The sequence below is a fragment of the Zootoca vivipara genome, chromosome 4 (assembly GCF_965207765.1).
Source record: "Zootoca vivipara chromosome 4, rZooViv2.hap1.1, whole genome shotgun sequence".
Classification (NCBI taxonomy): Eukaryota; Metazoa; Chordata; class Lepidosauria; order Squamata; family Lacertidae; genus Zootoca; species Zootoca vivipara.
The window spans coordinates 83,447,413-83,473,520 of record NC_142587.1 but is presented as its reverse complement, the minus strand read 5'-3'; the positions used below and the strand labels follow the sequence as shown (position 1 = coordinate 83,473,520).

The 26,108-nt window shown below is 45.8% G+C and overlaps 1 protein-coding gene across 1 annotated transcript; it reads right to left on the bottom strand.

Moving 5' to 3' along the window:
- Positions 1–209: 209 nt before the first annotated feature.
- LOC132591962 (vitelline membrane outer layer protein 1-like) lies at positions 210–24,166 on the bottom strand. The gene is made up of 5 exons (XM_088669001.1): positions 24,112–24,166; positions 23,007–23,022; positions 20,931–21,156; positions 1,652–1,749; positions 210–501 (listed from the first exon to the last, which is right to left on the bottom strand). The coding sequence occupies exons 1-5, from the start codon at positions 24,164–24,166 to the stop codon at positions 210–212; spliced, it is 687 nt and encodes a 228-aa protein (XP_088525127.1).
- Positions 24,167–26,108: the final 1,942 nt, after the last annotated feature.

Below are 26,108 nucleotides of genomic sequence, written 5' to 3'. Positions count from 1 at the left end.
CGGCTCTAGGATGGTACCCTCTTTAACATTGCATTGGCCTCCTATCCAAAACCAATTCATGCAGGCCTAAGGAATCGAGATCAGGAAGGGACAAAGCTCCAAAAGGTACACACAACTCTTTTGTTAAGATTTATTGTTGGTTAAGTTTCATGCCAACAAACCATTAGAACACAGGCAGCTGTGTTGTAGCAGGATGAAGCCCAGGTGATTCAGTCACAGCAGAAGAACCTGACATCATTAAGTGCTGTTTCATCATTACTTGAACCTATCTCCACCTTTGTTTGGATCCCGCAGATGGAACCAGCGGTGCAGCGCTTGCTCCACGGGCCGTAAGTACCGAAGTCCAGTCCCTTGCCCTCCAGTCCAGTCCCATCTCCACAGTTGAACTGGATGTTGTTGGCTGCCGTATCATCACCAATCTTTTGATTGGCTTCCACTCTCAGAGCGAAGGAAACCAGGTAGTCCTTGGGGCAATCCTGAATCTTTGTCCACTCTCCCAACCTGCAAGAAGAAAAGAAAAGAAAAGAGACAACGTGGTAAGGTCTGCCTCCTCTGGAAATATGATCCAAATTGGAATGAATTGCTCTCCACACGAAAGTCAAGAGGGCAGTTGCCTCCTTAGATTTTTTAAAGGCGTCTATTGTAGACCTCATCAGGTATAGTATGTCTCCCAAACCTCATCTTCTAAGAAGGGCTGTGTGTTGTGACCCCTGGATTAGGTGGATTTGCCCTGTGTCACCCAGGGGTCACCCACACCACACCCTCCCAATCTGCCCCTGAAACAATCTAGGGATGGAGCTAAAGAATCTTTAAAGGGATTTTAAACCCTAATATTCTGTTAAGAATGGGGTTTGTTTAAGGTCAGGGTGCATCAGTGCTATGCAGGATTTACTCCCCTGCCTAACAGATATTACGCAGAACGACCTGATTCTGTGGGGTGTTGCTACTCCTTCATGAAGTTGAGTGACCAGCACCAACCCAGAATGGGATCCACTCACTTAAGTGGTAGTGACTTTCCTGCAAGAAAGCCACTGGCAAAGCAGCATCTGCACCCCACAGGATCAAGGTCTCTGCTAAACAGCTGTTGAGTGGAGGCATTGATTTTTTAAGCCAGTGCCCCCAGCAGGAAGGAGAGCTTCAGTATTGTGCCTACTTTCTCTCAGGAAGGCACAGCCACTGGTTAGGTAGGTCTTGGCCTTTTCATACAGCTTTTTTGCTCAGCCTGCCTCTCCTTCCTGCCTGAGGTCCTGACCCCTAAAAGTCACAGATATTCATGAGGACCAGACAGAGAAGTTAGGGGACCACATTTGACCCCTGGACTTGAGGTTCCCCACTCTCAGGATAGATGGTGGTTTCCTCTTGCTCTCTCTTTCCTTGGGATGTGTGGTCCTCAGGAAGAAACTCTGCTTTTCCTAACCTTTGTACTCGGTTGTTGCAGTCTCTTTCCTCTTTGTTATGTGGGGCTTGGGTCCCTCTAAAATTCAGAAGGCAACCTAGCGTTGGTATCCTTAGGCTCCGAGAGCGGAGAATGAGGCTGATAAACCCGGACCTGACATTATCCTGCCCTGGTGCTGAAGCATAATAGATTTCAGCCAGCCCCTCACACCATCACTTTCCAACCAAAAAAGAGAAAAGTCAAGAAGATGCTCACGGTCCGACGGTAGATTGTACAACTTCACCTTTACTGCAATGGAGACGGATGCCATTGAGGGAAGTATCATCAGTAGTACCACCTTGTTTTCCCTGTACCTGGTGGAAAAGAGAGAAAGAGACTGCAATAAAGCTGTTTTTGCAAGCTGGGACTCTGTTTTATATTCTTTATTAAAAAATAAAAAAATTACAAGTGTACAGAGTAAGACCAGACACAAAACCGAAGAAACAGGAAATAGTACCCATGTAGAAAACAAAACAGAAAAAAGATATTATGTATGATACAAAAGGGGGGTTGTTATTGTAGTTAATCGAACTTGGACCCTTCAGCTCTCTATATTGGACAAACAGGCCAAACCCTACGCCAAAGGATAAATGGACATAAATCTGACATCAGGAACCAGAAGACAGAAAAACCAGTAGGAGAACACTTCAATCTCCCAGGACATTCTATACAAGATCTCAAAGTAGCTGTCTTACTACAAAAGAATTTCAGAAATAGACTGGAAAGAGAAGTTGCTGAATTGCAACTTATCACCAAGCTCAAAACCATAGAGGGACCAGGTTTGAACAGAGATATCGGATTCTTATCTCATTATACATGATAAGCGATCTTCAGCCATCTCAACCCTTGCTTTTTCATACAAAACCATTTGCAGTCGTTTCCGGTCATCAACAGCTATCAGTCAGTCAATCACCCATTTCCACCACCCTTCTGAGTGATCCCCCCTCCCCATCCCCACCCCTCCCCACCCCTTCTCTACATAAGTGCCTGGAAACTTCCATTTCACTGTATCTGAAGAAGTGTGCATGCACACGAAAGCTCATACCAAAATAAAAACTTAGTTGGTCTTTAAGGTGCTACTGAAGGAATTTTTTTATTTTACTTCGATCCAGACCAACACGGCTACCTACCTGTAACTTGGACTCTTCAGTTTGTGAAGTTAGGGTTGCCATATTATTTCAAGAAGTGAAACCCGGACACAAAAACTTGTTGAGCTTTTTTTGGGGGAAAGTTGTTGAAATCCTGGACATGTCAGGGAAAATCTGGATGTATGGCAACCCTCCTAGAAAGCACCAGAACTGACCAAGATTGCTTTCACACTAACAGTTTAGTCTGCATTTGCCAATTGGGCGCTCACCTTTCTGGGAGATAAACCTGACCACAATATTGCCAGCTCATTGCACTCCAAACTTGTCTGTATCCTTGTCCCTTTTTTCCTCTAGACCATCCAGATTCATGGTAATTTTCTTTTATGTAAAACCCAATTCGCTCTAAGCCTCTCCATTGTGGATAGACAACACTTCAAAGAACCTTGCAGGCAGCAACATACATGCAATGCATTCAGAAAGAAAGATGGGAAGCAACTTGTAATATATATATTATATTATATTGTATTATATTAATTATACTATACTATACTATACTATACTATACTATACTATACTATACTATACTATTATATTATATTATATTATATTATATTATACTACTCCTTGGGATCAGGGTATCAAAAAGAAGATATAGATAAGCCTTTACCTTCAATGAGAATCCGTATGCATATCCTGAAGGACAGTATTCAATTTTCCCCCATTTTCCCCACTCCCCGCCATTGGGCACCAGGAGGATTGAATTATAGCTTCGACCACCTGCCTCACAGAGATGGTAGGTGAGGAACAGGAAGACCACAGCACTGGTAGAGAGATCCATGGAAGGTGGACTGCACCAGATCGAGCTGCAAAAACTGAATGGAAGAATAACAGCATTGAGAATTTATTCCCCAGAAATTGTGGTTCTCTCTCCTCTGCTCAAAATCTTCCTGAATCTTGTGTTTCCCCCAGGCAGCCCTGACCCATTCCCATTTAAAAGCAAATACAAACTATACAATAACTTAACAAAATAATAAAAGTAGAAACAAAACAAGAAACAGTTATGCTACAACCCACTACTACCCACCCTGACAAAACATTTGTCCCACCCCAAACAGAAAGATAATAATAAAATAATATAATATCTTACAGTTTGAGTTCCTCACTTGTACTTTTATAAATCATTTAATGTGTCAACAAGAAGAGAATAGAAATTATTAATATTGCAGTTGTTGTATAAGGGAATTATTATTATTATGACTGGAATGCAATGAAAATTAATAAGATTTTGGAATTCAGAAATAAAGCAAATAAACAAGCCATCAATTCTAGCACGTGGGAGGCTACTTTATCTAAATTATATAATTCGATATTTGAAGGATTGATATTAATAATTGTATTATAAAATGGTATTGTTATAATGAGGCTATTATTGGATTGTAAATGAAAACTAATAAAAATATTATTGAAAAAACTAATAAAATGTGCATTTCTTACCCACCCTTTGCCCTTGCTAAAATGTCTCTCCTATGCAAACTCCCTCCAATTCTGTTTTAGTGAGTGAAGAGACATGACTGTGAACAGGGAATTTAAAGGGTTCAGGACAAGGAAATGTAGCAACTCTCTGTCCTAAGCAATGCAACTCCCATGCTCCACTGATCCATCACGGAACAGAGCAGATGGAGAGGGCAGTGAAGTTTTCCTGGTCCTGTGCTTTCCTCACCTCTCTTACCAGTGGCTTCTACAAAGTTCCTGCACAAGCAGAAGCCATTTCCCAGGGGGAGTGGAGAGACCTGGCAGAAGGGTGAGGACATCATTTCAAGGCCAAAAAATCAGAAATCTGATATAACTTTGTGATGTAGATATGTCCACAGAATACCAGAACTGCAGAATTTCACCCTCAGCTGCAGATGACACCAAATTGGGAGGGGTGGCTAATACCCCAGAGAACAGGATCACACGTCAAAATGACCTTAACAGATTAGAAAACTGGGCCAAAGTAAATTAGATGAATTTTAACAGGGAGAAATGTAAAGTACTACACTTGCGCAAAAAAATATATATGAAAGGCACAAATACAGGATGGGAGACACCTGGCATGAGAGCAGTACATGTGAAAAGGATCTAGGAGTCTTGGTAGACCACAAACTTGACATGAGTCAACAGTGTGATGCAGCAGCTAAAAAAGCCAGTGCAATTCTGGGCTGCATCAATAGGAGTATAGCATCTAGATCAATGGAAGTAATAGTACCACTGTATTCCGCTCTGGTCAGACCTCACCTGGAATACTGTGTCCAGTTCTGGGGACCTCAGTTCAAGAAGGATACTGACAAGCTGGAACGTGTCCAGAGGAGGGCAACCAAAATGGTCAAAGGCCTGGAAACAATGCCTTATGAGGAACAGCTTAGGGAGCTGGGTATGTTTAGCCTGGAGAAGAGAAAGTTAAGGGCTGATATGATGGCCATGTTCAAATATATTAAAGGATGTCATATAGAAGAGGGTGAAAGGTTCTTTTCTGCTGCTCCAGAGAAGCGGACACGGAGCAATGGACTCAAGCTACAAGAAAGAAGATTCCACCTAAACATTATGAAGAACTTCCTGACAGTAAGAGCTGTTCGACAGTGGAATGTGCTGCCAAGGAGTGTGGTGGAGTCTCCTTCTTTGGAGGTCTTTAAGCGGAGGCTTGACAGCCATCTGTCAGGAATGCTTTGATGGTGTTTCTTGCTTGGCAGGGGGTTGGACTGGATGGCCCTTGTGGTCTCTTCCACCTCTATGATTCTACCCTTCAGACTTTTACAGGATGCCTCACACTGTGAGGTTTATTAGAGACCTGCAAAGACCTGTTGGATGATACAAACAATCATGAGGAAGAAAGGCCAATGTTGAGCTGCAAAGTCTTTAAAAATGTTTAAGGGGAGTGGGGAGATGGTGGCATGAGGCAAGCGCTTCCTATCCTGATGCAGAAATGACTATCCCTACTAGCCATAAAAATGGGCCAAGATATACCACACTTTGTGCCTTTAGGTGTGGAAATTCAGCAAGCACCACTTCAACGAATGAAAGCAACATTGCCCACTACTTTTCTTTGAATGGAAGGCACTTAAGGGCACATCCCAACAGGGAAGCAGACCTGAAAAACATGGTTCCTACTCTGAATGAAAAGCACTCCAGTGGACAGCTTTAGTGAATGCTTTGAAGGAAGAAATGTCTCTGCAATTGATGTCTAAACAGGAGCATATGAATATGTGGATGGACATTCTGGAAGCAAAATTTGGGAATTTAAAAACAAAGGTGGAGGATAATGAAACAATGATCCATTCACATGGACATCAGAAATCTGTTTGTACCATGGGACTTCTCGTTTCTTTTCTCCCTCTGCCAGCTCCTCACACACACAATCTAAAAATCAGCTCTGTAGGGTTCCCCAACCCTTTGGAGCACATTTTGAGGTTCTGCAGAGGATGCAAACAGAGGAAAGGACGTCCCATTGCTCGAGGGAGTGTTCTACATCCGAGTACATCCATGACCTTTAATTTCTAAAATGGATTATTGACGCTAGAAATCGTGTCTTCCCTAAAAGAGGGCACATGTTGCGGTAAGACCTGGAGACTGACCTCCTATGTTGTGGGTGGGTAAGATTGGTCAGTCACAACACCTGATTGGTAGGTCCCTCGATGTTGGGTTCAATCTGGCCAATGGGTCCAAACGGATCGAGGGACCTATATATACCCATCCACATGACCCAGACCTTCCTCTTTCGGCCTGTGCATTCAGAACAAGCTAACAGCATGTCCTCTGTGCAGCCGAGAGAGACTTGCCTTTAACGGATCGTCCTGGTCATTTCTTTCCCTTCTCCCTTCTTTCCCTTAATTCCTTCCAATTGTTTTCTTCCCCTCCTTTGTTAATTATTATTCCTTTCCCTTCCTTTCCCCCTGGAGGGGCTTTTGCCCCCTAAGCGCTCCCTGTTTGCGGAGCTTGCCGCTACCTGCTTAACTTTGCCTTTGCTCTTTGCACAACAGCTTTTTATTCTCAGTTCTGGCTGGGGCTGCAGCTTTGGGGGTTTGAATTTATCGGGTGATTTGTGGGTTTCATTGTCTGGGCTGTTCTGTCCAGCTGATCGCTTTGGGTATTGTTTTTGAGAGTTCCCTCTCTGATAGATTAGCAAATTTTCCCTCTCTGATAGATTAGCAAATTTTCCATTTCCCGTTCTGCTCCGGGGCTGGTGGGAAATTTCCTAGGGAACCCCCCCCCCTTTAAGCCTGATCACCATTTTGTCCTCCTTTCTGAGTTGGGGAAGGTTTATCCCCAGCTGCTTGTTTGGTAAGAGCACCATCTTGTTTTGGCGGGAGTGCCACCTTGATCACCAGAGTGCTTTTATTATTGTGTGTACGTTTCAGTAACCCCCCCCCCCCGGCTTAGTAAAGAAGGGATCAAGATGCCTATTAAGAGGAATCCCAGTCCTGCTCTCCCTTCAAAATGGGTGATTAGAGGCCCATCTCAGTCATTGCATTCAGCGCCGGCCCCAGCGGTTCCTCAGCATATGCTGGATCGCTTGGGTGCAATCATGACTGATATTGGTTCAGACCCTGCGGCCATGTCAAGATTTAATCTGGAACTTGAGTCTTTGGCTTAGTAATTTGGGAGGCAGCCTGATTCTCAGCCCAGCCCCTCCACGTCTTCCACTGTTTTTGAGGCTCATGGTCCTTCAGATGTGAGTGAAGGGAGCGAGGCTTATGACCCTTCCGGGGCCTTGCTCTCCTAATTTCAGCCTTCCAGGATCCCAGTCCCAGCTAGCCCTAGTGAGTCGTACTAGGAGTATGGGGGCCATGATACAACGGGCCTTCCAGTCTGGTCTGCCTCGTTTGCAGTTGGCACCCCCGGGGTCTGGGAGTTCCAGGCCTTAATTTGCACAGCATGTGAGGGATCTTCCCAGCCAAGCTCCTCACATGTTTTTAGTTCTGGGCAGGCTCAGTCGCCTCCTTCGAGGGAGGCGCTCAGCATCCAGTCTTCATAGGAGGATCTCCCAGTGCCTAGAGTCCCTTCATCTGGCGGCAAGCAGCAGAGGAGTCGTCGCTCCACACACAGGGCCAAGAGGCGCAGAGATGGTGATTCCTCCTCTTCTACTGGTACATCTTCTCAGACCTCCGATGATGATTCAGACGTGGTTCTGGGTCTGTATTGGGGTCACGGTGAGGGGGCTTCGGGCCTGCCCAGGTGGGCATGGCAGCGTAGAGCCATCACGCACAGGGCCAGGTATGGCCTTCCTCTCGAATGCATTGATGGTGAACTGGTCAAAGACGTTAAAGTTTTGACCAATGCTGTCAGGGATATTATTCCAGGTGCACATTTGCCATCAAGGATGTGAAATAGGATACTCAACTGTCATTATGTGGATATTTTCAAACTCCTTCCCCCTACTGAATTCCCAGACAAGGACAAGCAGGTTGCATCAGGCAAGGCCAGCTCCCTTAAAATGGAGAGAACCTTTGAGAAGTGGCTTGATGCTTTTCAAGTATTTGCTGGGGTTATTTCTGCAGCTTACCCCAAGAGAAGTTTGCACCTCTGAATTTATCAATATTTGGTGCAAAAGACCTTTGCATTGGCCAGTGAGGCGGCAGCTATAAGCTACAATGAGAGTTTTCTATGTCGGGCCACCAGGATCCCTTCTGCTCGAAATCCCTTCCGCAAAGATGCCTGATGTTGCAAAGCAAAAGATCAGGAAGGAACTGGCTTTGGGTAGGATAGCTGGTCCATTTGAGTACCTTCCCTACCCGGATTTCCTTTCCCCTTTGGATGTGGTGCCTTAAAAGGCCCCTGGGGAATTTTGCTTAATTCATTATTTATCTTACCCACAGGGCTCATCAGTAAATGATGCTATCCCTCTTGAGTTGTGTTCTGTCAAGTATGCCACTTTTGACCAAGCAGTTAAGTTGATAAGGAGCTTTGGGAAAGGTGCACTTTTGGCAAAGTGTGGTGTGGAAGCTGCTATCGCTTACTTCCTGTGCATCCACATGATTTTAAGTTGCTTGGGCTCCAGTTAGATGGAGCGTATTATGTGGATAAGGCTATGCCTCTGGGCTGCTCTATATCCTGTGCAGCCTTTGAAACCTTCAGTACATTTTTGGACTGGGCCTTGCGTACCAAGACAAGTTTTAGGAGCGTGTCCCATTACCTCGATGACTATTTATTAAGTTCTGCAGCCGATTCGGATGAATGCTTGCTACTATTGCATGCTTTTAACGACCTAACTGAGGAGTTAGGCGTTCCATTGGCAGCTGATAAGACTGAAGGCCCAGTCACGAGGTTGTCTTACCTTGGAATTCAGTTGGATACTGTTCATAGCTGCCAAGTTATCCCTTTTTTACAGGGATTTTCTGTGACGGGTATAGGGCTCCGTTGAGTTGTTTATGACTCAATTAGGAGCCTCTGATTATCGCCCGGCGCGCTTCCTCTCCGCTTCTCTGCTTCCGTAGAACCGGGCTGGCAGTAAAACACACACACAGCAGAGTTCTTCTTCTCACACAGCGAAAGCTTGTATAGCCGTTGGATAAAAAGCCTCTTAAGAACACACAGAGTCCAAAGTGTTCTAATAACTACTTAAGTTTATTCTAGAGAGAAAATAACAAACAACCTGGTGAGAGCGCAGACATCTTGCGACCGTCTCCCAGGCAGAAACGAAACCAACTGCAACATACAGAAACACTTCTGGTACATTCTGTAACATGATCTTCCTCAGTGGTCAGGTGCTACAGTACACAGTTAACTCTTTAGTTACTTGTTACTCATCACACACCCCTCTCACCTGAACACTGGGGATAGCGGGTATCCAAACTTACCCCAAAACCAACCCTTCACAGAATTCCCCATGCCGTTGGAAACTCAAGGGTTTTGTGAACCCATCTGCTAGGTTCTCTTGGCTTGGACAATACCTCAACTTCACCAAGCCTACCTGTATGCTCTGACATACGTTTCGGAAGCGGATGTCTAAGTGTTTGGTTCTGGCCTTGAACTGTCCAGACTCCGCCAGTCTCAAAGATGGTTGATTGTCGCCCCAAACAGTGATGGGCTGGCTACAATCACCCCAGATTTCCTGGACCAAACATCTGTAGTACTCCAATTCAGTGCATGTCGCAGACAACGCACAGAATTCGGCTTCCGTGGAAGACATTGCTATTAGGCTTTGCCTGCGCGACCGCCAACCAATCAGGGCATTTCCAAACTTGACTACCAAACCAGTCACTGACTTCCTGTCCTCCTGATTGGCCCAATCAGCATCTGCAAAACAAGTGAGTTGTGGCTCACCTTGCGCTGACATCTCCAAACAATACTCTTTGGTCTCCTGCAAATACCTAAGCACTCTCTTAATGCCATTCCAAGCATGCACGCTAGGTTTTGATGCTTCTCTACTGAGCAAATTGACTGCAAAAGCAATATCTGGTCTGCTCCATTGTGACAAATACAACAGACTCCCTAGCGCTGACTGAAACACTTCAGGACTCTCAAACGCTACTTTGTCCTTCACTTGTGAATCTTTCACAAAGTTTGTCTCCATGGGTGTTCTGACCCCTTTACAATCAGACATTCTGAACTTCTCAAGCAAATGTTCAATCTTGCCTTTCTGACTGAGCAAGAAACTTCCATCCTCAGTTCTGTCTATCTGCACACCTAGATAAACATTCACTGCACCTAGATTCTTGAGTTTGAACCTCTTGCCTAGCTCTTTTGCAAACTTCTGCACTTGCATCTGGCTCTTTGCTAAGCAGATCAAGTCATCAACATAGACAAGCAACAGTTCTTGCTGTTCTCCTTCACCTCTGAGATACAGACAACTGTCAGCTAGACTCTTCCTGAAACCTAGGCTCTTCAAAACAGAATCAAGACATGAATTCCAATTTTTAGCTGATTGCTTCAGACCGTAGATCGACTTGTGCAGCTTCCACACCTGACCTGGCACGTCACTCTCAAACCCTGGAGGAGGCAGCATGTACAACTCCTCCTGGAGGTCAGAGTTCAAATAAGCGGTGTCCACATCAAAGTGGTTGACCACTAGGCCTCTCTGCGCTGCAGTCGCTAAAAGCATCCTGAAAGATTCCGCTCTCGAAGTCGGACTAAAGACATCTGTGTAGTGGATTCCTTTCTTCTGAGTAAAACCTCTAGCCACTAATCTAGCCTTGTACTGAGGCTCTCCAGTCACTGTGGGTTTCAGCCTGTAGACCCATCTACAACTGACTGCTTTCTTGCCTTCTGGCAACTGTGTTAGGCTATACACACCAAGAGATTGCATGGAGTTCAACTCTTTCTCCATTGCAACTTTCCACTTACTAGCTTCCTCCACTGACAACTGTTGCACCTCTTCAAAGCTTTCAGGCTCACACACTGCTAGGTTCGCCCATACACTGACAGCTGTAAACCTTTCAGGTGGTTTACCTTTCGTGGTGCGTTTTGAACGCCTTGGTCCCACATCTTCCCCCTCTAAATCCGAACTGCTTGTCTCTGACTGTGGCTCTCTCGGACTAGCAGCACTGTCAAGAGACCTACTACGCTTTGCAGCCCCCTCTGGGCTTGCTTTGGGTGAAGTGGGTGACCTACCACGTTTGCTGTACTTCCCAGGCTTGACCTGGGGTGAAGTCGGTGCGCTTCTGACTACTTGCTTCACTTCCTTAGGAGCTACACCACTTGGACCAGCTGCCTGACCTGGATCTGGTCCTGCAGCACCTGGAACTCCAGCATCAGCTACCTGAGTTTCCTCCTCCTGGTCAAAACCTGAAGACCAGTCAAGAAGAACTTCGGGGTTAGCATGAATGCGTCTCCAGCCCTCTTGTTCACAGAACGTAGCACTCCTGCTGATATGAACGCGGGTTTGGTCCCCCTCTGCTGGTACAAACCTCCAAGCCTTTGAGTTTGGTTCGTAACCACAGAAGATCATTTTTCTGGATCTTGATCCTCCCTTTCTGCGCTTCTGCTTTGGAATTAGAACCCAAGCCTCACACCCAAAAGTTCTGAAATAGTGCACCTTCGGAACTTTGCCATACAACATGTAGTAGGGTGTGTTGTCCACAACTGAATTAAAAGCGCGGTTTGAACAATAATTCACAAATTTATAGCATTCCCCCCAAAACTTCTGGGGTAGTCCTGCATCAAACAACGTTGCCTCCACCAGTTCAGACAGCGTTCTAAATTTCCTTTCAGCTAAACCATTCTCCTGTGGACTAAAAGGAGCGGTTTTTCTGTGCCTAATTCCCTTGCTACGGAAAAACCCTTGTAGTTCTGCACTCAAAAACTCTCCCGCCCTGTCACTCTGAAAACACTGGACAGTGACGGAGAACTGTAGTTCTACCTCGGCTACCCACTCCTGTATCACTCTGGCAGCCTCCCCCTTCTCTTTCAGTGTTATCACCCAGGAAAAATGGCTGAAATCATCCAGAAGACACAAAACATATTTTGAACCACCTAAACTTAACGTTGACATAGGCCCAGAAATATCCAAGTGAACTAACTGAAATGGCTTTGTGCTCTTCCTCTCAGACCTAGGATAAGAGCATCTCTTCGTCTTCGCTTTCGCACATGCGCGGCATTGCAGGTGTTTTTGACATGGCTTGAACCTGCAACCTTTGACAAAATCAGGGGCTTTTTGCACATAAGGAAAAGACATGTGACAATATTTTCTGTGCCAAGCATGAATACAATCCTTATGGATGGCGCCCTCTGTGCCCTTTGGGGTATTGGCACTTTTAGCCTGAGCATCACCAGTGTTACTTCCACCTGCTTGCCCCCTCCCATCTAGGACAAACAGACCATCAGACCCAACAGTAACACTTACCAGCTCAGCCCCATCTCTGGCAATTTTGCAAACACCATTGGCAAAACTTATTTCAAAGCCCTCACGCAATAAGCAAGACACACTTAAAAGACCATTCTCCATGCCTGGTACAACATAAACATCAAGGTTAGTGTCTAAGCATTGCATATAAAAAACACCCTTGCTTTTAATTGTTCCAGAAGAACCATCAGCAAGATGCAGGCTTTTTTCATCTTCAAGTGGCCTGCAGTTCAGGATCTGTCCTGAAGGTGGTACAAGATGATGGGTGCTGCCTGAGTCGATAATAAAAGTGAAACTGTCCTGTCCTCTGTTTCGAACCGTTGCTAAGGCAACAGAAAGACGGCTGACAGGCTTATCTGGAGTTTTCCCACGTCCTCTGCCTCGGCGCTGCTGGCTGGTCCCACGACCACGTCCGCTGGGTTGCCTGGCACCTGGCTGAGTGACCTTGGCTGCTTCCGGAGCTGGGCAAAATCTCGCTACGTGCCCTGGCTGCTGGCACCGATAGCAAAGCCTTGTTGCGCACGCACTCACAGTGGATTCCTCAGTGCTTCTTACTGCACCCCCACTGGCTTCTCTGCGCCCATGGCCCCCCTTCTCAGCCGATTCTTTCTGGCGTCTCAGTTCCTCATCCGCCAAACGCCCAGAAACATAAGCAATCGTGAGTTCAGATTCAGGCATTGACTCAAATGTTAAACACAAATGTTCATAGGCGTTTCCCAAACTAGACAGCAAAATATAAACTTTTTCCTTCTCTTTGAACACAAGCTCATGCCGCTGCAGCTTATGGAATGCATCAATCACATTGGCAATGTGCTCCTTAATGGGTTGCCCTGGTCTCAGTCTCAACTCAAAGAGATGTCTCATAGCATGCAGCTTAGCTCCAGCTGTTTTTCTCTGATGGACCCTTTCCAAACTGTCCCAGGCTTCCTTGGCATTTTCAGCATTTTGCACATAGGGCAGTTGTGTAGCATCGCAGCTCATGGCAATGGCACATAGAGCCTTATTGTCTTTTCTGGTTTCTGCTGCAAACCTCTGTGCTTCAGCTGCTGAATTATCAGCGACAGGGGTTGGAGGATTTAACACACAAGTCCACAAATCCTTTCCCAGCAACCACATTCTGGCCCTTTCTCTCCACTCTGCATAGTTGTCGCCATTCAACCTCTGGAACGGCACGACAAATGACTCCTGTAGCTGCTCCGCCATCTTGTCCACCCCCGGGCTCCGTGTCTGTGTACTCACTCAGAATAGCTCACGTTGCTCCTCCGGGTAGACTGCGAATCCCAGCCTTCTGGTACAGGGTCTTTCTGCTAGCGAGTGCATCTATTGATTGCCGACTGCAAAACAACAGGTTTCTCCCAGCTAGCTCTTTACACCGGCTTTCTCCAAGGCTTTTACAGCTGCAATCACCTTTTATTGCTTTGGTGATTGATTAGGTTCTATGACCCATAACCTGTGACGGGTATAGGGCTCCGTTGAGTTGTTTATGACTCAATTAGGAGCCTCTGATTATCGCCCGGCGCGCTTCCTCTCCGCTTCTCTGCTTCCGTAGAACCGGGCTGGCAGTAAAACACACACACAGCAGAGTTCTTCTTCTCACACAGCGAAAGCTTGTATAGCCGTTGGATAAAAAGCCTCTTAAGAACACACAGAGTCCAAAGTGTTCTAATAACTACTTAAGTTTATTCTAGAGAGAAAATAACAAACAACCTGGTGAGAGCGCAGACATCTTGCGACCGTCTCCCAGGCAGAAACGAAACCAACTGCAACATACAGAAACACTTCTGGTACATTCTGTAACATGATCTTCCTCAGTGGTCAGGTGCTACAGTACACAGTTAACTCTTTAGTTACTTGTTACTCATCACATTTTCCCTTATGCTGAATAGGCTTCCTTGCGAGAAAAGCGAAAACTTGGCAGCTATGATACTGTTGCAGTAACTTCCGCTTTGCCTGAAGTAAAATTGGTGGCTTTGTGTGACAGCATTATGGATTTTTGCCATGGGAAAAATTACTCTGCAGCAGATTCAGTCCCTGTTGGGCCATTTGAATTTCGCATGCAGGGTGGTAGCCCCTGGTCGCCCCTTTTGTGCACGCTTAATCAGACTCTCTACAGGCCTGCGGTCACCCCATCCTCGAGTACAGTTGCCCAGTGAGGTCAGGGCAGATATCGAGATGTGGCTTGAATTCCTGAGGGAGTTCAATGGCGTATCCTTGTGGCAGGATACTTTGAATCTGCAATTCGATTTCCAGGTCCATTCGGACGTGCTGGTTCCTTGGGTTTGGGGCTTCATTTCCATGGCTGTTGGCACGCTCAGTGGTGGCCTGAGCACTGGCAGCCATTACCCATGATTTAACCTTTCTTGAGTTTTCCCCCATTGTAGTGGCAGTGCACATCTGGACCATGGAGTTCAAAGACTGGCAGCTCTCTTTCTGGTCCGATAATCAGGCCGTGGTGAGTGGCAAAGCAGTTATTTAACTTGAAACAGCTGCATACTTCCTATCAGCATACTTCCAATCGGCTCAATAAAGTAAAATAATTTAAAGTGAAGACATGTATAACATTTAAATAGAATTGACAGGAGACTCCACTCTGCTGCTTGCCATCATCACAATTTATTTGGCAGATGTGTACTAGCAAGTAGAAAGCAAAAATAAACAAATAAAAGGAGGAAAGTACTTCCTCTACATTTGTCTTTTTGCTCCAACCAGCTCTCATTTTTCACCTCAAGGGGTGTCCCCTCAGTGCATTCCTGTAAGTGTAATTCTGTGTATCTGTTACAGGTAGGTAGCCATGTTGGTCAGCCATTGAAACAAAATCGAAATAAAATAGAAAAATTCCTTCCAGTAGCACCTTAGAGACCAACTAAGTTTGTCATTGGTATGAACTTTTGTGTGCATGCACACTTCTTCAGATACCGTAGGTGAGGTGTACAAATCAATCAGTGTACACTCTTTCACACAAGCACTTGTATAAGTGTAGAGAAAGGATACACCTCTCCCCAGTGTAGTGTGTGCATAAACCTAAAGACTTGTGCCTAACTGAAGGTGGGTGAGTTTTCCTTACTTCTGTCTCTGCCTAATGCCGTAGGGTCTTAGCAGAGCCAACTACCTTCCCACCAACCCATCCTTCAGCATCTTGGAATTTATTATAGCAAACTCACAGCATTATTAATTCCGCACCAGAGCACCAGTTTGAAAAACAGTTGGAAACTGCTCCTAAGGGATGAACTGGTCCTCTTTCCCATGGCTTTGCAGGGCACAGTGGGAGATACCAGTGAGCTTCTGCAGGCACCAGTATTCTGCTGGGCTTACTAAAGGCTAATGTTGGTGGGAGAGGGATAAGACAACACAGGGGAGTAGATATATTTCATAGCCTTGCAGTATCCCTTAGGCCAACCTTTCCCACCCTGGTGAATTCCATGTGCTCTGGCTGCAAATCCCATCCATCCCCAGCCAGCCAATATGGTGGTGGTTCCAGCTGATGGGAATTGTAGTCCAGAATATCTAGAGATCATAAGGTTGGGGAATGCTGCCATACATTTGCAACACTTCCAAATGAATGCATCGTTAAATACCCTGAAATCTTTTGTGAAAAGCGGGGTACACTTTTCACAAAAACAAGGGCCTAATACCACTAACACAAATGCTTGACTGGATCCCCACTGGTTACTGACTACTGATCAGGCCTCTGAAATTCTGGCCATGTTGCAACCCTTGTCTTCCCTTACCAAACTTCTTAGAGCAGAGCAATGTAGTTCTACTTACTGTCTCTCAGCTGCCAGGCAGAATAAGAGCTTCCTTAAGCCGAGTGATGAAATATGAATGTGAGCAGGCGATTTAAAGGGGGCAGGACAATGAAGTGTAGGAACTCTCTGTCCTGAGCAACACCTTCTCTGAGCCATCACAAAGCAGAGCATTGGGAAGGCTATGAAATCGTCTTCGTCCTGTCCCTTCTTCACCCCCCATTACCAGTAGCCTTTTAGGAAGTGCCTCCACAACCAGAACCCATTTACCTGTGGGCGGGGGGGAGGGCTGTCGGATGGGTGAGGACATCATGTCAGTGCCAAAGACCAGTACTGTGCACTTTGCGTTAGAACAGGATTTGGCAACTTGCTGCTCTATCATCCATTATCAAAAACAGGCAGTGATCTACCACCAAGAGTTGGGTGCACAGTGGGCAGGCGGGTATTGGCTGCTTCCCCCAAGGGGGCAGGGATGGATGCAGCGTGGGCTGGCACCTATCTGTCTTTCTCTCACCCCAAAGCAGCCCTTTCTCCCCCCCCAGCAGCTCTCTCTCTTTCTCTCCCCCCTCAAACACATTGGGCTGCGGAGCTGTCCCATGCAAAGCTTCTTCTACCCCCACCCCCAAACCAGCATGTGATCACTCTCCCCCCCTCCCCCGTCAAAGGGAGGCTTCCCACGCAGCTCCTCCTTGTGCCTCCATCTGTCTCCGGCAGCCACCCCCTTCCCCATGAAGGAAAACTACACTAAGCCCGCCTCCTGCACCTGAGCTGCTGCATCTGAGGTTGCAGAGAAAGGCCCTGTGATTGACCAGAAACAACCCCGCGGTCAACTGGGGGCTCATGATTGACATGTTGTACATGCCTGGCGTAGAGGAGAGCATGAGACTTTTAATCCCAAGGTCATGGGTTTGAGCCCTACATCATGCATTGCATGTGGTGGGACTAGATGAATTTCATACTGCTGTTTCTAAAAAGAATACACTCTATTATTTCTTTATCTTCTACATATTTTTGCTAATAAATGTGTGAGTGTGATTGGGAATGATTTGTGGCTGACCTCTGTGTCAGTGGGGTTAATGGATTAGTTACAGGTGTGAGTGGTTGGCGGCAAGCGCGGGTGCTCGTGTGGTGGATAGCCACTGGTTCAGGTGATAGGGATGGGAGAACGCTCTCGCCATCCCCATGTGAAAGGTATTCCGTTAAAGGAATCCAGGGACTCAAATGGTTTGGTCAACCTCTGAGAGTGGGTTGTGCCCGTGCCTGAGTCCAGGGGGACATCTGGGTGGTGAACATAGTCTGTTCCTGGCTTTTTGCCTATCCGGGTGTTCACCTTGGATGACCAATGCTGGTGCCCTGGGTCAGCGCTGCCTGCAAGGGTGCAGTGAGCTAGTCGAACCAGAGCCTATGCAACAACTCACTTTCTGTAATCGATAAAGTCATGGCCTAAATTCTGCCAAAAACCAAACTAAAATTTGAGTCAAGTGTCAATTTATTTAGCTGCGAGGTCTCTGGGTCTGAACATGCAAAACTGGAAAATCCAACTACCAAAACTAACTGCTGAAACTAACTGCTACTTGAAGGTAAGCATTGAAACAAATTGCTGAACTGTCCATTTCACCCATTGTTTGCTTAAATGAATCATCCAGGCAAATGAATTTTTATCAGCTTAATCTGATACACTATAACCTTACCGGGCTGGAGGTAGTCTTGTGTCCATTATCCATGATCTTCCTGTTAGATTAACTGCAGTGAGTTATAGGTGGGGTAACTTTGAAAAGACCACAGAAAGTTCCACATGGGGTATCAAGACTCTTAAAGGGCTTGTGGACAATTTCACAATATTGCACTAGTGATTTATTGTCTACTCTGGCTCCCAGTCATGTCTGGTTCCCGTTCAAAGGAACTGCTCTTGACGATTAAAGCCCTTAAATGGCCTGGGTGCAGCTTACCTCAAGGATCACCTCCCTTCCAGGCCTTATGAGGAACGGCTTAGGGAACTGGGTATGTTTAGCCTGGAGAAGAGAAGGTTAAGGGGTGATATGATAGCCATGTTCAAATCTATGAAAGGATGTCATATGGAGGAGGGAGAAAGATTGTTTTCTGCTGCTCCAGAGAAGCGGACACGGAGCAATGGATTCAAACTTCAAGAAAGAAGATTCCACCTAAACATTAGGAAGAACTTCCTGACAGTAAAAGCTGTTCGGCAGTGGGATTTGCTACCAAGGAGTGTGGTGGAGTCTCCTTCTTTGGAGGTCTTTAAGCAGAGGCTTGACAGCCATATGTCAAGAATGCTTTGATGGTGTTTCCTGCTTGGCAGGGGGTTGGACTGGATGGCCCTTGTGGTCTCTTCCAACTCTATGATTCTATGATTCTATGCTTTTTAATGATGGGGGGCTGCTTCTACTGAGATTTCTATTTTATTGATTAAATGTGTTTGCCCAGAGCAGCACAAAGTAATTACAACCAGCCATTAGTGCATTTTTGGGAGCACTCCTATGTTTCTTAGAGGGCGTCCTAGGCCCCGGTTCTCTTTTGGCAACATCTCTTCCCCCACCTCTTCATTTCATTTTAGTAAGCAGTTGTGCAAACTTCCAGCTTGCTGCATTCTGAGGCCTTTCCCTCCTCTTAGCCAGGTGACCTCTGCATCTTCCTAGGGCTGAGCACTATGAGAAGCAGCTCCTCCTAACCCACTTCTGTCTGCCATGACCACAAGAGGTGAATGTTTCACCTTGCCACCCCTTGCTTGTTTGCTCACACACACTCTGACATACATGCTGCCTGTATCTCCTCTTCCTGCTCCTCTCACAGCTGATAAGAGGGGACACACCTATTCTTAATTTTATTTCATTTCATTTTCATTGGTGAAAGAACAGAATAGGCAATCAACCAAAGTATTATAGAAAGATGTCTCTCCTGTACTTGTGTATGAGAGAAATAATCAAAAGGAATTCTGTAAGAGAAAATAACATACATAGTCTATATTGTTACAAGATTTGGTATTCCGGTGATTCATAAATGAACTTCATTATATCTTTCAATAAATTTGTCTGGAGTAGGAATATGTGCACATGTTGCCTTCTACTCTCAAATAGCAGCCCGAGGCTTACAGGTATCTCTGAGCTTAGCACTGTTGGGCAGAGTGCTAAAATTCAGGATAAGACTCTGCTTGCACTTTGGGCTCTTGGTGGCGCTTGGTGCCAGGGGTGCCGACTTGAATACAATATGGGGGGAGGCAGGTAAGCTCTGCCCCACATAATTGATCACATGATGCACACCATTCAAATGGCAATGCCCATCAACTTGGGGGGTGGAGGCATGACCCCCTCAAATAGTTTATGGGGGAGGCAAAGGACCACGGCCCCTCGGAGTTGGCTGCTATGCTTGGTGCTAAGATTCCTTCAAATCCTCAAATCTCACCGCATGGTGCTTAGATCAGTCATGAGAGATCTCTGTGCCTGAGATGGCTGGTGATTGGCAAGTGGGTGTGATTTGTCCAAAGAAACCTCATGGGACAAATTGAGAGGCTGGGGGGCCTGGTTAGTTCAATGAACTAAAGATATCACACTACGGCTCTAGGATGGTACCCTCTTTAACATTGCATTGGCCTCCTATCCAAAACCAATTCATGCAGGCCTAAGGAATCGAGATCAGGAAGGGACAAAGCTCCAAAAGGTACACACAACTCTTTCGTTAACATTTATTGTTGGTTAAGTTTCATGCCAACAAACCATTAGAACACAGGCAGCTGTGTTGTAGCAGGATGAAGCCCAGGTGATTCAGTCACAGCAGAAGAACCTGACATCATTAAGTGCTGTTTCATCATTACTTGAACCTATCTCCACCTTTGTTTGGATCCCGCAGATGGAACCAGCGGTGCAGCGCTTGCTCCACGGGCCGTAAGTACCGAAGTCCAGTCCCTTGCCCTCCAGTCCAGTCCCATCTCCACAGTTGGACTGGATGGCCCTTGTGGTCTCTTCCAACTCTATGATTCTATGCTTTTTAATGATGGGGGGGCTGCTTCTACTGAGATTTCTATTTTATTGATTAAATGTGTTTGCCCAGAGAAACACAAAGTAATTACAACCAGCCATTAGTGCATTTTAGGGAGCACTCCTATGTTTCTTAGAGGGCCTCCTAGGGGCCTATGAAGTGGGGCATTCGCCAGGCCCGGGTTCTCTTTTGGAAACATCTCTTCCCCCACCTCTTCATTTCATTTTAGTAAGCAGTTGTGCAAACTTCCGGCTTGCTGCATTCTGAGGCCTTTCCCTCCTCTTAGCCAGGTGACCTCTGCATCTTCCTAGGGCTGAGCACTATGAGAAGCAGCTCCTCCTAACCCACTTCTGTCTGCCATGACCACAAGAGGTGAATGTTTCACCTTGCCACCCTTGTTTGTTTGCTCACACACACTCTGACATACATGCTGCCTATATCTCCTCTTCCTGCTCCTCTCACAGCTGATAAGAAGGGACACACCTATTGGCAAGTGGGTGTGATTTGTCCAAAGAAACCTCATGGGACAAATTGAGAGGCTGGTGGGCCTGGCTAGATCAATGGGCTAAAGATATCACACTACGGCTCTAGGATGGTACCCTCTTTAACTTCGCATTGGCCTCCTATCCAAAACCAATTCATGCAGGCCTAAGGAATCGAGATCAGGAAGGGACAAAGCTTCAAAAGGTACACGCAACTCTTTCGTTAACATTTATTGTTGGTTAAGTTTCATGCCAACAAACCATTAGAAAACAGGCAGCTGTGTTGTAGCAGGATGAAGCCCAGGTGATTCAGTCACAGCAGAAGAACCTGACATCATTAAGTGCTGTTTCATCATTACTTGAACCTATCTCCACCTTTGTTTGGATCCCGCAGATGGAACCAGTTTTGCAGCGCTTGCTCCACGGGCCGTAAGTACCGAAGTCCAGTCCCTCGCCCTCCAGTCCAGTCCCATCTCCACAGTTGAACTGGATGTTGTTGGCTGCCGTATCATCAGACATCCCTTGATCGTCTTCCACTCTGAGAGCGAAGGAAACTAGGTAGTCCTTGGGGCATTCCTTAATCTTTGTCCACTCTCCCAACCTGCAAGAAGAAAAGAAAAGAAAAGAAAAGAAAAGAAAAGAAAAGAAAAGAAAAGAGACAATGTGGTAATGTCTGCCTCCTCTGGAAATACGACCTAAATTGGAATGAATTGCTTTCCACACGAAAGTCAAGAGGGCAGTTGCCTCCTTAGATTTTTTTAAAGGTGTCTTTTGTAGACCTCATCAGATATAGTATGTCTCCCAAACCTCAGCTTCTAAGAAGGGCTGTGTGTTGTGAGCCCTGGATTAGGTGGATTTGCCCTGTGCCACCCAGGGGTCACCCACACCACACCCTCCCCATCAGCCCCTGGAACAATCTAGGGATGGAGCTAAAGAATCTTTAAAGGGGTTTTAAACCCTAATATTAGGGCGTGTTGAATTTTCCATCTTTAAAAATCTTGATTTGAGGGGTGTTAAAAAGTTGTGGTATGCTGAGGTAATTTGAAATCTAATTTGGTTCCTTGTAAATATTGAGGTCTTGCTTGGTAAATCTCTATGTGAAAAGTTCCTACTTTTAAACATTTTTTTTTAAAAAAAATCTGTCATTGAAACGTATAGGTTATTCCCCAATTTTCATGAAAACAGATGCTGGTAAGTGCCTAAAATTGATTACAAGATACAGTGGTACCTTGCAAGATAAAAATAATTTGTTCTGTGAGTTGCTTTGTATAGCAAAAAATTCATCTTGCAAAGCATGGTTTAAAATTTTCTTGGTTTACCCAGTCTACCCATTTAGTTAATGCGTTCCTATTCATCTTGTCAGGGCCGGCTCTTCGTAGACCCCCGGTGGCGCAGTGCACCATGGCACGGGGCTGGCAAAGCCGCACAGAAACCAATTGCGCCCTGCGAGGGCGGGGCGGGCGGCGGAGAGATCGCTCCGCCGCCCGCCCCTCAGCACCAGGGCGCGCGATCTGCTCAAGACGGCCCTGCATCTTGTGAAGCGCGGTCATAGGAAACTTCGTCTTGGGAGACGCCTCGCGCAATGCAAAACGCTTTCATCTTGTGAGTTTTTCGTTGCATGAGGCATTCGTCTTGTGGGGTACCACTGTATTGTAGTTCTCTTATATATATATTGTAGTTATCTGTACTATTAATATTAATATTATACAACAGTATGTGATATCTTTTTTGCTTTCTACCACCAGTCCACCACTGAGGTGGTTGGGGTTTCAAAGCCGAAATGCTCTGACAAGTAGATTTATCGTCTATCCAAGATAGACAAAATGGGGTGGCATGAGGACATCTAACCAGCCCTAGCAATTGTCTTCTGTGTTGCATTGGAGACTGGGGGCTGGGGTCTTGCTTGAATATGTTACAGAGCATCTCTGGTACCAAAACAATTGTGTGGTCATCAAAGGAGCTGGGATATCTGTAACAGTCACAGATATTCATGAGGACCAGACAGAGAAGCCTAGGGGACCACATTTGACGCCTGGACTTGAGGTTCCCCACTCTCAGGATAGATGGTGGTTTCCTCTTGCTCTCTCTTTCCTTGGGATGTGTGGTCCTCAGGAAGAAATTCTGCTTTTCCTGACCTTTGTACTCTGTTGTTGCAGTCTCTTTCCTCTTTGTTATGTGGGGCTTGGGTCCCTCTAAAATTCGGAAGGCAACCTAGAGTTGGTATCCTTAGGCTCCGAGAGCTGAGAATGAGGCTGATAGACCCTGACCTGATATTATCCTGCCCTGGTGCTGAAGCATAATAGATTTCAGCCAGCCCCTCACACCATCACTTTCCAAACAAAACAGAGAAAAGCCAAGAAGATGCTCACAGTCCGACGGTAGATTGTACAACGTCACCCCTACTGCAATGGAGACGGATGCCATTGAGGGAAGTATCATCAGTAGACATACCTTGTTTTCCCTGTACCTGGTGGAAAAGAGAGAAAGAGACTGCAATAAAGCTGTTTTTGCAAGCTATGATTCTGTTTTATATCCTTTATTGAAAAATAAAAAAATTACAAGTGTACAGAGTAAGACCAGACACAAAACTGAAGAAACAAGAAATAGTACCCATGTAGAAAACAAAACAGAAAAAAGATATTATGTATGATACAAAAGGGGGGGTTGTTATTGTAGTTAACCGAACTTGGACTCTGACAACACTCCCATTCAGACTGCGTCTGCAGTCTAAATTTTCCAAAGTAATACCGTAGCTTACAGGCCCCTACTTGTGTACAAGTATTAACTGGTTATGGATTAAGGTTTACATTCCCAGCTGCACCAAAAAACAGTAGCTTTTTGGTGCAACCAGTCCAATGGCCCCAAGTAAGCAAATTTAATAAGAAAAATTTGATCTTGATAATGACTGGCTAAGGCACCCTCCATCCCTCTCTTATGTCTTCATATTCCACAGCAGGTTTCCTCCAGTTTGTGAAGTTAGGGTTGCCATATTATTTCAAGAAGAGAAACCCGGACACAAAAACTTGTTGAGCTTTTTTGGGGAAAGTTGTTGAAATCCTGGACATTTCAGGGAAAATCTGGATGTATGGCAACCCTCCTAGAAAGCACCAGAACTGACCAAGATTGATTTCACACTAACAGTTTAGTCTGCATTTGCCAATTGGGCGCTCACCTTTCAGGGAGATAAACCTGACCACAATATTGCCAGCTCATTGCACTCCAAACTTGTCTGTATCCTTGTCCCTTTTTTCCTCTAGACCATCCAGATTCATGGTAGTTTTCTTTTATGTAAAATCCAATTTGCTCTAAGCCTCTCCATTGTGGATAGACAAAGTGGCATGGAGACTTTTTAGAGCTATTAAATCTTTAAGCATGGCAGTCAACACTTCAAAGAACCTTGCAGGCAGCAACATACATGCAATGCATTCAGAAAGAAAGATGGGAAGCAACTTGAAATATATATATTATATTATATTAATTATATTATACTATACTATACTATTATACTACTCCTTGGGGTCAGGGTATCAAAAAGAAGATATAGAGAAGCCTTTACCTTCAATGCGAATCCGAATGCATATCCTGAGGGACAGATTTGAATTTTTCCCCATTCTCCCCACTTCCCGCCATTGGGCACCATGAGGATTGAATTATAGCTTCGACCACCTGCCTCACAGAGGTGGTAGGTGAGGAACAGGAAGACCACAGCACTGATAGAGAGATCCATGGAAGGTGGACTGCACCAGATCGAGCTGCAAAAACTGAATGGAAGAATAACAGCCTTGAGAATTTATTCCCCAGAAATTGTGGTTCTCTCTCCTCTGCTCAAAATCTTCCCAAATCTTGTGTTTCCCCCTGAAGGGAAGTGTGATCACTTCTGTTTGATGAGTAAAATCAATTAATGGCTTTTCTGACTACACTTCTGATTTCAATAAACAACTCAGAGTTGCCGGACATTGGGGCTAGATCAATTCCTCAAACAGAAAGGCAAGGCAGGGTGGCAGGAATTGGCTTATGTAAGCTAACTAACTAAAATGTGCGGCTTCCAGTTCCGTTCTGTCTTTGTGGAAGCAGACCCCATGGCAATGGGAGACTGTTGGCGAAGGAAAAACAAGGATGTTTGAGGGTAATTATCCTTGCAAATCCCCGCCCCCCAAGGATGGGGGGGAATAGGCTTCACTCGCAGTTCATCTCAGAACCTGGCTCTCGCTCTGGCATAACAGGGAGGCGCTGAGTGCAAAAGCACTTTGCCTGTTGAAAACCCTCCAACACCTCCATCAAGAAGCAGAGGTTCTCCTGTAAATTAGAGCTTAATTGGACTAAAGTACAGGCACACGCTAGAAGAGATGAGATCACAAACTGCAGAACAAAACCAACTACAAGGACTTTAAGGTTTAAACTTGAGAGAAGACTTCATCTGGTGCGAAAGATGGTGGAGGGAGGGGAGCCTATGGCTTCTTTATTTAAAGTTTTCTTCTCTACATTTATGATTTGGCAACCCTCCTCTGAGTGTTAGTTCAAATTATATTTGTACAAGCAAGGTTGGAAGAAATTGGATTATAGATACGAAATATAACATTAAATGGGAAAAAAGGAAAAAGGGAGGGAAGCAAAGGTTGACGATGGAAACAGAGAGCTGACTCTTCCCTATCCTTTATTATTTACAGAGTGATCTGAATAATGCTAAGAGGACTTGGAATTTAAGTGTTCAGACCCCTGGGTTGTCACTTGTGGGGTGCCTCAGGTTTCTGTCCTCTCCCCCATGCTTTTTAACATCTACAGCCGCTGGGACAGATCATCAGAGGTTTTGGGCTGGGTGTTCATCAATATGCGGATAATACCTAGCCCTACCTCTCTTTCAAATCAGAACCAGTGAAGGCGGTGAAGGTCCTGTGTGAGTGTCTGGAGGCGGTTGGAGGTTGGATGGCAGCTAACAGATTGAGGTTGAATCCTGACAAGACAGAAGTACTGTTTGTGGGGGACAGGAGGCGGGCAGGTGTGGAGAACTCCCTGGTCCTGAATGGGGTAAATGCCTCTGAAGGACCAGGTGAGCAGCCTGGCAGTCATTTTGGACTCACAGCTGTCCATGGAGGTGCAGGTTGATTCTGTATCCAGGGCAGCTGTTTATCAGCTCCATCTGCTACGCACGCTGTCTCACCAGAGTGGTGCATGCTCTAGTTATCTCTCGCTTGGACTACTGCAATGCGCTCTACATGGGGCTACCTTTGAAAGTGACCCAGAAACTACAATTAATTCAGAATGCGGCAGCTAGACTGGTGACTGAGAGCAGCCACCGAGACCACATAGCACCGGTCTTGAAAGACCTACATGGGCTCCCAGTACGTTTCCGAGTACAATTCAAAGTGTTGGTGCTGACCTTTAAAGCCCTAAACGGCCTCGGTCCAGTTTTCCTGAAGGAGCATCTCCACCCCCATCATTCTGCCTGGACACTGAAGTCCAGTGCCGAGGGCCTTCTGGCGGTTCCCTCGCTGTGAGAAGCCAAGTTACAGGCAACCAGGCAGAAGGGCTTCTTGGTAGCGGCACCTGCCCTGT